At 30.3% G+C, this 13970-nt stretch overlaps 1 protein-coding gene across 1 annotated transcript; it reads left to right on the forward strand.

The window, feature by feature from the left end:
- Window positions 1–8075: 8075 nt before the first annotated feature.
- LOC119615283 lies at window positions 8076–12623 on the forward strand (the record flags this gene model as incomplete). The annotated part of the gene is made up of 4 exons (XM_037971352.1): window positions 8076–8196; window positions 9124–9220; window positions 9729–9826; window positions 11508–12623. Coding segments are annotated over 4 exons (789 nt in total), but the record flags the coding sequence as incomplete, so codon positions are not given.
- Between the last annotated feature and the right edge of the window lie 1347 nt (window positions 12624–13970).

Here is a 13970-nt window from a genome sequence, read left to right on the forward strand (position 1 = left end):
AAAAAAAAAAAACACAAACGTCCATTTAGAAAAAAAAAAAGTAAGAAAGTATAGTCGGGCGTGGCCGACCATATGATACCCTACACCATTTATGAATATTATATGTGATTTATTTTTCATAATAAAGCATTTATCTTCAATATTCCATTGTTCCGATACATTTAAGCAATTTATGGATGAAAAACTAATTTTCTGAAAGAGGATTTATATGGGGGCTAGGGGCAAATATGGACCAAGCCCGATAAAATTTTGTGAATATATTTATATTTACATAATATTTTATTGTGCTGAATTTCATCGTGATATTTGTGTTTATAAGTTAATTTGGGACATTCAAGTAATTTTCTGAAGAGGACTTTGTATGGGAGCTAGGGTCAAATGGGGCCCGATCTTTATGAAATTTGGCAGGGTCACCAAGACTTCAATAAAACTTAGTTGTGCCGTATTTTATCGATATATCTGTATATTTAACATATTTATGAGCTCAGAAGCCCTTTTCGGGGGGTTCTGTTCTATGGGGGCTAGGTGAAATAATGGACCGATTTCAACCATTTTCAATAGGCTTCGTCCTTGGGTCAAATAAAACGTGCGTGCAAAATTTCATCCAATTATCTTGAAAATGCGACCTGTACCTTGCGCACTAGGTTTACATGGACAGCCAGCCAGCCAGCCAGACGGACGGACGGACATAGCTTAATCGACTCAGAAAACGATTCTAAGCCGATTGGTATACTTTAAGGTCTAGGACGAATATTTTTGTATGTTACAAACATCAGCACAAATCCAATATACCCTCCCCACTAAAGTGGTGTAGGGTGTAAATAGGGGAACATTAAGTGACAAATATTAAAATAAATTTTCTGTTGGAGTCCTACTCGCATAAATGTATATACATAAGAATGTAACAATTTAAATTTTTTTGAAAAATTTTAAAATTTTCGAGATTTGTGAACTAGCACAAATATTTCAAAGATGATAAGATATAAACATTTCATAACATTATTTTGAGTGAAATATGAAAAAATCTTGCTCAAAAATATTAACAGGAAAACAGGAAAAAATTTTGAGAAACTATATCTTAGAATGAACTAAACTTTCTGTGGGAACATTAATAACTTATTTATCCTCCATACAAACGGGCAACCCAAATGTATATATGTATGTATTTGTACGCATGTACATAATGTGGTCGACCATTAAACTATTCCACAAAGTAAAAGTTTTATATAAATTTCCAAAAGAAATGTAACCTTATTTTCTTTTTCTTTACTTATTATTTCTTTCATATATTTTGTTGTTTTTTATTCTTGATATTTGTTGAGAATGTTTTTACTTTTTAATGCATTGCGGCATTAACGTTTTTAAGTTCTGTGTAAGTACTTCTGTGGTACAATCTCTCTAAGGAGGCTAAATAGAATGACGGAAAGAAGAATAATAGACCCAAAAATATAAAATAGGATATACAAACCATTAGTTATTATGCAGTCGTCGTTCTTTTCTATAATTTTCCTTTTTCTTATTTTTATTTAAAATAACTTACAAAATACAAAAATACATACGTACAATTTCATATATATATATATATATATATATATATATATATATATATACATAAAAATAACAAGACACATTAAATTCCAAAGGAAACACTTTATAAAATAAATGATGACAACATTGGGAGAGGTGTAACAAATTAAATTAAAATATAAGTAGAGAAAATAATGTACTCCTATCTAAAATAGTATGGCACCATTAATATAAAGCCAATCACTGTTGCCAGATAATGAGTAGATTTAAAATTTTGTGAATAAAGGAGAGGCTAGACAGTGGAAAGGGAGAAGAACCGCCATCTTACGCCAAAGTTGCTAGAAGAAGACACCGGGACGATCTCTGCTATGCAGTTTACGAAGCCGGTAATCCGACAGTCAAAATTCCAATAGACGAACAGAGTAAAATAAAAGACCTAGTCAACAATAAGATAATGGACCACGCAATCGCTTCAAAGGGCAAACAACCAATAGCGAGCTTGAGCTGCGAGTTCAGCATGGGCGTGATGTTGATGAGGTTGGCATCTCAGCAATGTGTTAGCACCCTAAATAACTTGGTGGAAAGTATCCTTCCTCCGGGACGGCGCTAAGCTGGGACTGGCAAAGAGCAGCGAGCTTCCGGTGTTTGTAATAGGTATCGAGGAGGAAATCTATGGCTAGTCTTGCCAAGAATAAAGACAGGGCTTACTTCGCCTCTAAAGCTGTCATATTCAAAATTGGAAAGATGCCGATTAGAAGGGCTGACAATAAAAAACCTAAGATCACAGCATCAGTAACCACTACTGATAACGCTGAGGAGTCAAATCCTAAAAGCGAGGCTGTTACCACTAACTAGCCAAAAGAAAGTGCAGCTGCCATTTCCAAAATTGGGATGGCACCGATTGAAAGTGCTGTCAAAACCGGTCCCGATAAGGACACTAAAACACCTAAGACGGTACCCAAAGCATCATTAGCAAGTACTGGTAGCTTTGAGGAATCAAATCCTGGAAGCGAGGAGGAAATCACTCATTCGCCCGAAGACAGAACATCAGTGCTTTCCAAAATTGGAAAGGTTAGATGAAAAAGATTACTATTCCTATGCCTGATAAGGAGACCCCAGTGCCATCAATAGAATCCACTGCATTAATAGCCACTTCAGGCAACCCGGAGGAGTCAAATCCAACGAGCGAGGAGCTGATCACCAACTCGCTGGAAAACAGTTTAAATCGATGACAATGATTGAGGTTATCCAACTAAACCTCCATCGGAGCGAGACGGCTTCCAATGCTCTGATGGCTAAAATTAACACAGTTAAGATACATATAGCTTTAATCCAGGAACCTTGGACGATTCGCAACAAGGTTTCTGGATTAAATCACGTAAATTTCCAACTTTTCTACGCTGATATAGGGTCTCGTCCGAGAACATGTATCTTATGTCACAAGAACTTATGTTTTCTCCTCTCAACAGGATTATCCACATCGGATGTTCAGTATTGGAGAGTTTCGGACGATCACTCCTTTTCTGATTGTTCGAAAAGCCAAAGGAGACTCCCGGAAACTTTTCTGTGAACAGGTAGACAGCATAAATGTCTAATTCCAACCGGAATCTGTGGTCGATGACACGGGCAGGAGGATATGGAGGAGACAATGAAACTCCCAATGGACTATCATTTCCCACCCGGTATATCGAATAACATAGATGAACCGATATTGGAGGAAGGGGAGGCTAACACGGAAATTGTAATTACATCTGATATATTTAAAATTACTTGTGTAGATGAGCTGAGGATGCTCTGAATACGGCCTTGAGCTGGGCTCAACCTTGAGGCCTCAATGTTAACCCGGCGAAGACAGAAATCTGTCTTTTTACGAGAAAGATAAAAATTTCTACGTATAGTGAACCCTGCTTCCTGGGCAAGATGATACCGGTGACAGACAAAGTTAAATACTTAGGTGTAATTCTCGACCGGAAATTAAAATGGATAGGATCAACAAGGCACATCGGTGCTGGGCGATATGTAGGAGAACTATAGATATGAAATGGGGTCTTAAGTCCTACTATGAGAAATTGGCTTTATTAAAGTTTAATTAGAGCAGTTCTATCTCATGCTTCAATAATCTGGTGGACTGCTTTGGACAAAAAGTGTAATATCCAACTACTACAGGGAGTTCAGCGTATATGCTGCTTGGGTATATGTAGTGGTGCCATGTGTACTACTTCAACAAAATCTCTGGAAACGTTGCTAGATATTCCACCCATTGAAACATATTTAAGATATGAGGGGACGCTTACAGCCGAACGTCTCTTTGCTTTAGGCGAACTGGCCAAAAGCGGTTATAGGACATGTCATCAATGTATACTGGACACGTTGGAAGGTTATACACAATCATTGGACGTGCCTGATCGCATACCAGACACAGAATGTGTCGGAAACTTTGAAACGCTGATCCCATATATAATGTCTTGGTCAAGCGGAAAACTAGAGCAAATACCATTAGGAATCCGTTGTTACACGATGGCTCTAAATTGGGAGATAAAGTGGGCCTGGGGTTCTATATTGAAGACCCAGAAACAAAAATATACCACCGTTTACCTAATCATAATACAAGCTTCCAGGCAGAAGTCCGAGCAATAACGGAATGTGCAAATTGGATTAGAATAAATATGGCGCTTACAGCCCTTAATATATTGGCCTAGGTGTATTTCTTTGGACTTGATGTACTACACATCCTCTTATCAACCTAACCTAACCTAACCTAAGTGTAATCGGGAGTAGCCGACCCTAAACTAGTTATGAGTATGATTAATTTTACCCTTGTTAAAAATTTCACAAAATGTTTCGCAATTTTGTGAAATTGTAGCTTGTTTTTGCAGCAATGATAATAATGCTGTAATAATTTTTTATTTTTTTATATTTATTGTGTATTTTGTGTAATATGTATAACGTACGTATGTATGTGTGAATGTAAACGTAATGTTTACAATTAATCACTACTAAATAGTTGTAAAAAAACAAAATAATCGAAATACCCGCATTAATTTCGATTTCCATCAAATATTACAAATTACAATTTTTATTTACTTTTTATATACATAGCAACATACATACATAAATACATAGATTCTTATAATCAAACAAACAAATAATACTTACACATAAATAATGTTTAATTAATTGTCAAATCAAATAAATAAAATTCAATTTGTAAAAGTCATTCGCAACTTTCAGTAACAAGAGTAATAAACGATTCTTCAATTCTTAGCGAATAAAATTATAGCAAGAAAGTAAATACTTATTTACGTTTATACAAAAGAAAAATAAAAAAATCTTGAAATAAATGAAAAATGTCACTTACATTAACCCACCATAGAAACTCCAAATTAAAAAAAAGAAAAAAACTAAACGTCATTCATTTGAAATAATTCATTAAATAAATATAAGTTGACAAGCAAATAAATTTATGTATAGATATACATACATAAGTCAATATCATTATCGTTGTCATCGTCCTCATCATCATTCTTTTCATAATACATATGACATTTTAATAGTCGTGCCGAGCACAGAAAAGTACAAACTTGGAACCGATACATACATATTATGATGATGAGGATAATCTTGTGAGAAAGCAATGAAAATGTACCCTGCTCACTGTGTTGACATTAATCATGCATACGCAAATATTTCTTATGTCCAATTTCATTTCATGTTCTTAACAAACACAACCGTAACAGATTAGTATCCTTAAATATTCGGTAAATAACCGTTAAGGCACAACGATAATGCGGGAATAAATTGAAGACCAATTTGAAAAGTATGTATGAGAGCATCTGTAAATCACATCTAAACTCTTCATAATGAAGTGAAAAAAAGTATTCAGTATAAACAAATAATTTGCATATAAATTGGACATAAAAAATAAAAAAATAATAAACGGAAACCAAATGGAATGAAAACGAATTATAATTATCATACAACCAAATTTTTTATGACACATAATAGATTTACTTTTAAAATGATTTAACAAAATGTATATTTTAATTTTAATTTTAAGAAGTGGTTCATTCCTGACAATGTGTAAATTTATAGTATTTATTTTCATACAACATCAACATCAACAAATATGAAACTACAATATTGAGTATTAAAACGTTTCAAATGAAAAATATTATGAATTTGAAAAAATTCGTATCATTTAGGAACGTATTCTTAAATATTTTTACTAAAGACTATAGTCAATGAATGCTGATCATAATATTTATGCTGAAACTTTTTTCTGTGTGTTTTTGTAAAGGTTGTTATGAAAAATGAATAAGAAAGCAGAAAAACTAGAAAAAGCCAAAAGTTAAAACATACATTTTGATGCTAAATGATAAATAAAAAGGCTAAATTTAACCTTAAAAAGGTTAACCTGGCAACACTGCTTACTAGACAGGACAAGAAACGCAGGATTGAGAAGAAACTTGGATGAAATATTGGACCTAGCTCATTCTGAATTCATTTTCGGATTCAACATAAGTTTTAGTTTTGAAAATAAAATTTCCGTCACCCTTGATTAATTTTACCCTTGTTCAAAATTTCACAAAATGTTTCGCGATTTTGTAAAATTGTACCTTGTTTTTTGTAGCAGTGATAATAATGCTGTAATAATTTTTTATTTTTTTTATATTTATTGTGTCTTTTGTGTAATATGTATTACGTACGTATGTATGAATGTAAATGTAATTTTTACAATTAATCACAACTAAATAGTTGGTAAAAAAGAACGAAATACCCGCATTCATTTTTCCATCAAGTATTACAAATTACAATTTATGATCTTATGATCTCGAGATAATACCACAAATTTCTCAAAATAAAAACATTTCCGGAATTTACTGAATCTAAAAATGGTTCCATAATTGAGCTTGGTCCAATATTTCATTAAAATTTCTGGACAAAAATTTTGAAACAATTTTCCCACAAAATTCCATTTTCTGACTTAATTTTCCTAAATTTACTTTGTATGTATGATGGTTCTTGTCTTAAATACTATGAATACTGAAATTTTACATTTCAGATTAAAACCTGTACTGAATCTGAAAATGAGTTTCAGAATTGAGCTAGATTTAATATTTCTCCAAATTTCCTTATAAAAATCGGAACCCATTTTACCAACCCAGAAATTCTATTTCTCGCTTAATTTTCCTAAATGTCTTCTTGTCTTGACTAATTTTAGTACTTACTAGCCTAGACAAGAACTGGTGTGAAATGAAATTTCGTTGGAAAATTGTTCTGAATTTTCTTTCAGAAATTTTGATGAAATATTGGACCTACCTCATGTTCTGAATTCATTTTCAAATTCAGCATAGGGCTTAGTCTTGAATACAAAATTTGAGCCACCCGCGACCTCAAGATCTCTAGATAATAGCACAATTGCTTAAAACAAAAAATTTCGGGAATTTAGATGAAATATTGGTCCCATTCATCATGGGGATTTACCCCAGACCCACTTTGCCATCCGTATAGCAACGGATTCCTACTGGTATTTGCTCTAATGTTCATGCGTGACCGCATAGGTCACGCACGTCCGATGATTGCGTGTAGCCTTCCAATGTGTCCAGTATATATTGATAACGTGTCCTATAACCGCTTTTGGCCATTTCGGCCAAAGTTTTTGGGTCGTTCGGCTGTAAGTAACCGCCTCTTATCTTATTATTGAAATGTAAGGAATATCCAGCCTTGGTTGACGTAGTACTCATGGTACAACTTATACCCAAGTAGTAGTTTGATATTACACTTTGTTCAAATAAGTCCACCAGATTATTGAAGCATAAGCTAGAATTGGCCTAATTTATAAAACTTTATAATGGGACGCGCTCGTTAGGAAAATTAAGTGTTATCGAGTTTAAGTTTCTGAGTTTTCATTTATTTGACAGTCACATTCAGCTCGACAGCGCTTGCTGACTAGCCTATTAAAAGTTAGAAATGTATGTACCTCTTTTTTATTTTCCATACCACTGTGCACTACATAATGTACTTTATTATTTATGTTCAAATAAAAATACCAGCGAACATAAAAAAGAAGGATAAAAGTGAAAGTGAATATTTCTTGCAATTTAGTCGCAGTTTATTATGAAAAAAAGCTTTATTTAACGACATATATATGGGTCTTTTCGTGTCAAGTGACCCATCTTTTAAAATCGATGTCTTCCAATTTTGATAAAATTGCACCAAGGTTAGTACTATTGAATAAGTAGGCCTATCTGAGCTCCTTTGGACAATTTTTGCTAGGATCAATTGGGTGAAAAGTTACCCTCATAATGAATAAAACCCTGTATGACGAAAATGTCCAACTTTGACCCCCTCTAATTCCGGACCGATAGAGCTAAAAATTTGTGTCTGGCCTTCTCTCTAACCATGGTGCAAGTTTATCAAGATGGATTTTTGAGTTGGTCACTTGATATGAAATTTCCTATAAACATATGTTTTTTAATTACTTTAAAATAAAATAATCATGTATACATAAATTTAAGTTTATAAATCTTGACTTGTTTTTATTTCAGAACTTAAAGCCAACAATAAGTGGTCCTACAGATTTGTACGTCAAAAGTGGCAGTGACATAAATTTAACATGTAAAATAATACAGGGCCCTCATGAACTGGGCAATATATTTTGGTATAAAGGTAAGAAGTTTTAAGCATGTACTCAAGAAAACAGCAAAAATTAATGCATTTTTAATTAATCCATTTGAATGATTTGTTTTCAAATTTTAAAAACATCCAATTACTTATTAAAATATGTTTTTGAGTTTCGAATTATTCCGTTCTGTTGGTAGCCAAAATTTATTTGAGTATATTGTGTAGCACTTATAAATAAGTTTATGTAATTAACTTTTTTATTTTTTTTTTTTTCATTTTACATTTTTAATTAAATAAATTTATTCCAACAATGTTCATTGTAAATATACACATGTATAATATTATATATAAATATGTATACATACGTATCGCACATTTAGTACATGACTGACATAAGTCAAAAAAAAATCATTTCGCCAAAAACGGCTTTGATTGTTTGATGACATTTCACTATTTCTTAAATAACTTATTAGCAAATAATGGAATTTGAGAAATTAAATCAAATTTAGGTTAATATGTAAATGTAAAATAAAAATAGATCTAATTATATGAAAGACTTTAGAATTACGCATATTATTTAGTTCTCAGTTGTAAAAAATAGAATTTCGAGTTATATTAGTCTTATAGTAATATTTTTTATGACGTTGTTGCTGGCTGATATTTAACACATATTCATGATATATACCAGCATTGATGTTCATTGCGGACAGCGACACCGCCAACACACAAACCTAAAATGTTTAATTCACAAAAAAAAAAAAAAAATAAAAAAATAAACAAATATAAAGTCCTTCCATCTCAATGTCACCTCCTGTGAGCACTTTTCTACATTTTCTACATTAAAAATGTGTTAATTTAATTGTGGTTTACTTCAGTTTAATGTTTTTCTTTTTCATTTCTTTATTTTAATTATTGTTTTTGTGGAGTATCACTATTCTGATTTTTAAATTTTTTTTTCTACTTTTTTTCAAGGATCTGAAATAATTGACATGACTACAAATCAAAATGAAATTGATAGTGGGACAAGGATAACAGTTGAAAACGATTGGTCGGATGGTCTTACTTCAAGGTAAGTGATATTTGCTTTGCTGAATTTAATTAATTATGTACAAATAAAAAGGAATATCATAGATACTCACGATTTATAAAATAAATTAAATATTATTTTTTTAAATACAGTGCCTATGTTTTGTATTTTTCGAATTGACAAAAAATTTTTAAAATTTAATACAAATAATTTTACTTATATTTTAATGTGTTTTTCAAAACTATTAAAATCTCACTGCTAAAAAGTCAAAGACTATTATATTTTAAAGTTTCTTCTCGATTCGAAAAATACAGAACAAAGGCACTATTTTATTTAAAAAAATTAATTTTCATGCTTTTACTACGAGCAATTCTTAGGAATTGAATATATTTTGAAAACATTTACACTTTACAAGTTGTTCAAAAAATTTTAAATGAAATTATTTCATTAGGACATTTACACAGGAAAATCTAATTAGTAGGACTGTGTTCATATTGTTAATTATAAAGCATTTGTCAACTATATTAACAATTCCGTTTATAATTTTCAGATTGAAAGTAAGAAGAGCCTCATCCAGTGACACTGGCAATTACACTTGTGTACCGACGATAGCAAAATCATCGAGTGTATATGTCCATGTAATTATAGGTAAGTTGTGTATCTCCATAATATATATTAAGTAATTTTAATAATCTTATTAAAAGGTTTAAAGAATATGAACAAACCATAATTAATTATTCCGGTTGGTAATATTATTTAGCATGAATATAGTACATATGTACATATGTTTAAGAAACTACAGTACAAATAACTTCAAATATTGAAAACTTATTTTATAGATATTTAATTTTAATTCAGCTTTAAACTTTTCCAATATTTTTGACACACATTCATATACATACAAATAATATCCACACTTTGAATCGTGAGACACACACCTTCATAACCAGACTCAACTGTCCTATTCTATTCCATTCTATTATAATTCTCTATATTTATAGTTTCTGTTTAGCCAAGTGGAAATTTGTGATAACAAAATATTTTACTATATTTGTATGAACAATTTTTATTTAAAATTAAAAAATATATCCATATATTATATAAGTAGAATAAACTTTGTTCAAAACGTAAAATAAACAACGAAGTTATTTAAACTGATAATAACAGGTCAACTAACACAGAACTTGTAAAATAAATGTAGGAGAAAGTAAACCCTTCTCAATAGAAGAATGAACATGGCTATCAAAGGACCTTCACATATACCTAGAATGAACTAAATAAAAAACACTTAGACAATGACTAGAAATGTTTTTGTTAATAACACAATAATGTAACATTCGTATGTTTTAGGGCGTAAATAAATTAAAATGAAAATTATTTCATTGAATAATAGGACAATTTATTTTATTATCAAACATGTAAGAATATATAGATGATCATGGCCGACCAAAGTGTGGATTATTTTTTTAATAATAAAGCATTTAATTTGTTTTTTACCTTAATTCCGAAATATTATGACAATTTGTTGACCAAAAAAAGTTATATGGGGGCAAGGGTAAAAATGAGCCTATCCTTATACGTTTTGGTAAACGGATTTACGTCTACATTAAGGTTAGTTATTCAGAATTTCATGGTGATATTAGTGTTTATAAGTTAATTTTGACTTTCAAGTCACTTTGTATGGGGGCTAGAGCCAACTTATATTCAAAAATCTATTAAAACAATGATTGAAAAAATTAAAATATTAATCAAACACAAACTCTATCATTTAAAAAATTTTAATATATTTGTTTAATATTATTTGTCGATATTTTATGAAATAATGGTTTGAATTAGCCATTTTTATTAAATTTCAGTTGACCACTGTAAGAAAGATCTTCATTTAAAATGGACCAATATTGACAATTAAAAATAATATTAATAAAAAAAATACTCATTCAATACGAATTTACACCATATCTGTACATGTAAGAGAGTAATATTTCTTATTCTCACTTTCATATATATTAATTAAAAACCAGTTTTCTCAGGTCATTTTGGTGCAAAAACCTATAATATAAAACAACAAATTTACAGAATTTTTAATAGTAATCAACATGTTTAGGTCAAACAATAACACTTGTTTATATCAAAAATTGCCGATTTCGATTTTTGATACTGGAGCGGTTATCCGTTTTCTGTCCGTTTTGATAAGGATAAAATAAATGTAAATAAAATAAGAAAAAATAAAATTAGGAGTCTGATAACGAAAATTGGATTATTTATTTAAGTTAAACATTACTCAGAACTTATACTAATTTTAAAATTAAATTATACTTTTTTATTTAAGGCGAACATCCAGCTGCAATGCAACATAATTCCAGCAACATGAATAATGCCAACTTTTACACAACCTTTTGTTGCATGTTATTCACTATTCTAACATGTTGTTTACAAAACTTTATGTGCACCAGCAGAAGCAAAACAATTAAAACCACAATAACCATATTGGCAATGAAGAAATCATCAACAAGTAATGCATCATTATCAATGGTAAATGCAACATCAACATATGCATCAGCGTCAACATCAATGTCAGCTACAAAAACAGTAGTACAAAATACGAAAAGAATATCTACTGTTGCTAAAATGGCACAATCTAAACAATACATTTTACCTGTGTTATCATTCAAAGAAATAAGAACAATTCCATCGTCAGCATTATTTGATACCAACGGAACAACATTACCAACAACTGCTATGTTAGCAACTATGTGCAGGAAAGCACCGCATTTGAGTTGCAATGGCAGAATCTCTAGATGAAAGATTAAAGTTTATGATGAACAAAGTTCAAGACAACCCAGATTTCTTTAAAAAAACAACAAAACAAAACCAAGTAGATTGTTAAGGTGGTGTTTTTTCATGTTTTAATTCATTCCATATACTTTTCTATGATTCAATTTTTTACGACAGACATGAGTTTTAAAATACAAGTAGTACACGTATCTTGGAAGAACACAAAAAATACAATACATAAAGTTTAAGTTCTTTTTATATGGCAGAAAAACAAAATAAATAAAATAAAATTATAATAATATTAAGATGGAATCGTAAAGGAAAATGGGAAGAATGTAAAAGGCTTTGTGGAATAACGTACATACATCTGTGAGTATGGATGGGTGAGCAAAATGTATACAAATTAATGAAACTGAACGAATGAAATGATGGAACAAAAGATTTCATTGTTGTTCTCATTTTTTAGCAACTCAAAGAATGAGAAAGTGGTAATTAATCTTTTGTGCAAAGAATAAGTCAGTCAGCGAATCAGTTAATCAGTGAGTTAGTTTAAGATGCTCTTACAAGGAAGTAGTTTTGTAAATTATATAGAAATCATCACAATGATGTAACAAATATTAAAAATTAACCAAAAAAGTACGAATATTATAAAATTTTACGTTTTGTTTCTCCGCATGTTTTTTTATCTTATTTAATATTTAAATTGTAGTTTTTATAAAAATATTTAAAAGTTCAAATAATGTTACATAGATTATAAATCAAATATCTGTTTTATTTTTATTTCATATTGCAAAAAAAAATCTTCGAATAAATTTGAACAATAATTTTTTAATATTTTTCATAATAAAGGGACAACTTTAAAAATGATTTGTTGAAATGTGCACCAAGGTTAGTACTATTGGATAGTAGGCCAAATACAAATAGGCCAGGAACTGCTGGAGTTAGAGGGAATCAAAGTTCGAAATTTTGGTCATACAGGATTTTTTCAAATGAGTGTAACTTTTCTAAATTGTCCAAAGGATATCGATTTTTTAAGTTAGGTCACTTTACACGAAATTGCCCATACGTAAATTTCTTTTATAGAAATTAATCTCATTTAAAATAATTTCCAATATTAACATAAAAGTTGCACGAAGTGTAGTTCAACAACAAGTATATGGGAGATTGTGTTTTTTAGATAACTTCTTGTATTTTAAAATATGTACATTAGAGTTGTTATAACTTTTATAAAATTTTTGAAAATTTCAGAACTGCCCTATCCGTTCCATATAGAATATATGTATAGTATAAAAAGCTTGTTGAAACTCTAATATACATACATATGTATATATAATTATAATTTTAAAGCATTAAAAAGTGAAAATAAATATAACAATAAAGAAATCGATTAAAGACTTGTGGCGATAAAAACCCTGCAAAAATTATTCGAGTACATGAACTATTAAAGTAATTGAAAAACTACTCTCCTGTATACATCATTGGAGTACATGATTCGCTTGGTAGACCTATTTAATTAATGCAGGCAGGGATCACGTTTATTTTTTTGAAAACATCATGGTCCATAGCCTGCATTACATGAGACCATGTTGCGGATCGTGTAATCCCATAATTTATGCAAGGGAGTAGTTTTGGAATTACTCCGATGTAATGTGTAATGGATTACGTGGTCCTCACCTAGGACAACACAATGTTAAATGAAGTATTTTTTTTTCCATATATTTGAATTAGTTTTGAACCAGTCCTAGTCCTTTGAAGAGTACTAAATTTTTGTAGAGAATATCAAAAAATTGTTTTCACTTGATTTTTTTTTTTTATAATTTTATAGCAGTAAAATATTAATAACAAAATTAAACTGTACATTTCATAGAAAAAACATTACATATTTTTTAAATTTTGATTACATTTATGGCAACTTATAGAACCCGATATCTTGCAGCGAAAACAATTTATTGATTTGTCCTTTTTATATTTTATCCTTTCATGTTGAAAGCTTCATCTGATTGATTAAATACAAATT

This window comes from Lucilia sericata, unplaced genomic scaffold (genome assembly GCF_015586225.1).
Source record: "Lucilia sericata isolate MDLA Ls3-8-SP2 unplaced genomic scaffold, ASM1558622v1 Contig004775F_arrow, whole genome shotgun sequence".
Classification (NCBI taxonomy): Eukaryota; Metazoa; Arthropoda; class Insecta; order Diptera; family Calliphoridae; genus Lucilia; species Lucilia sericata.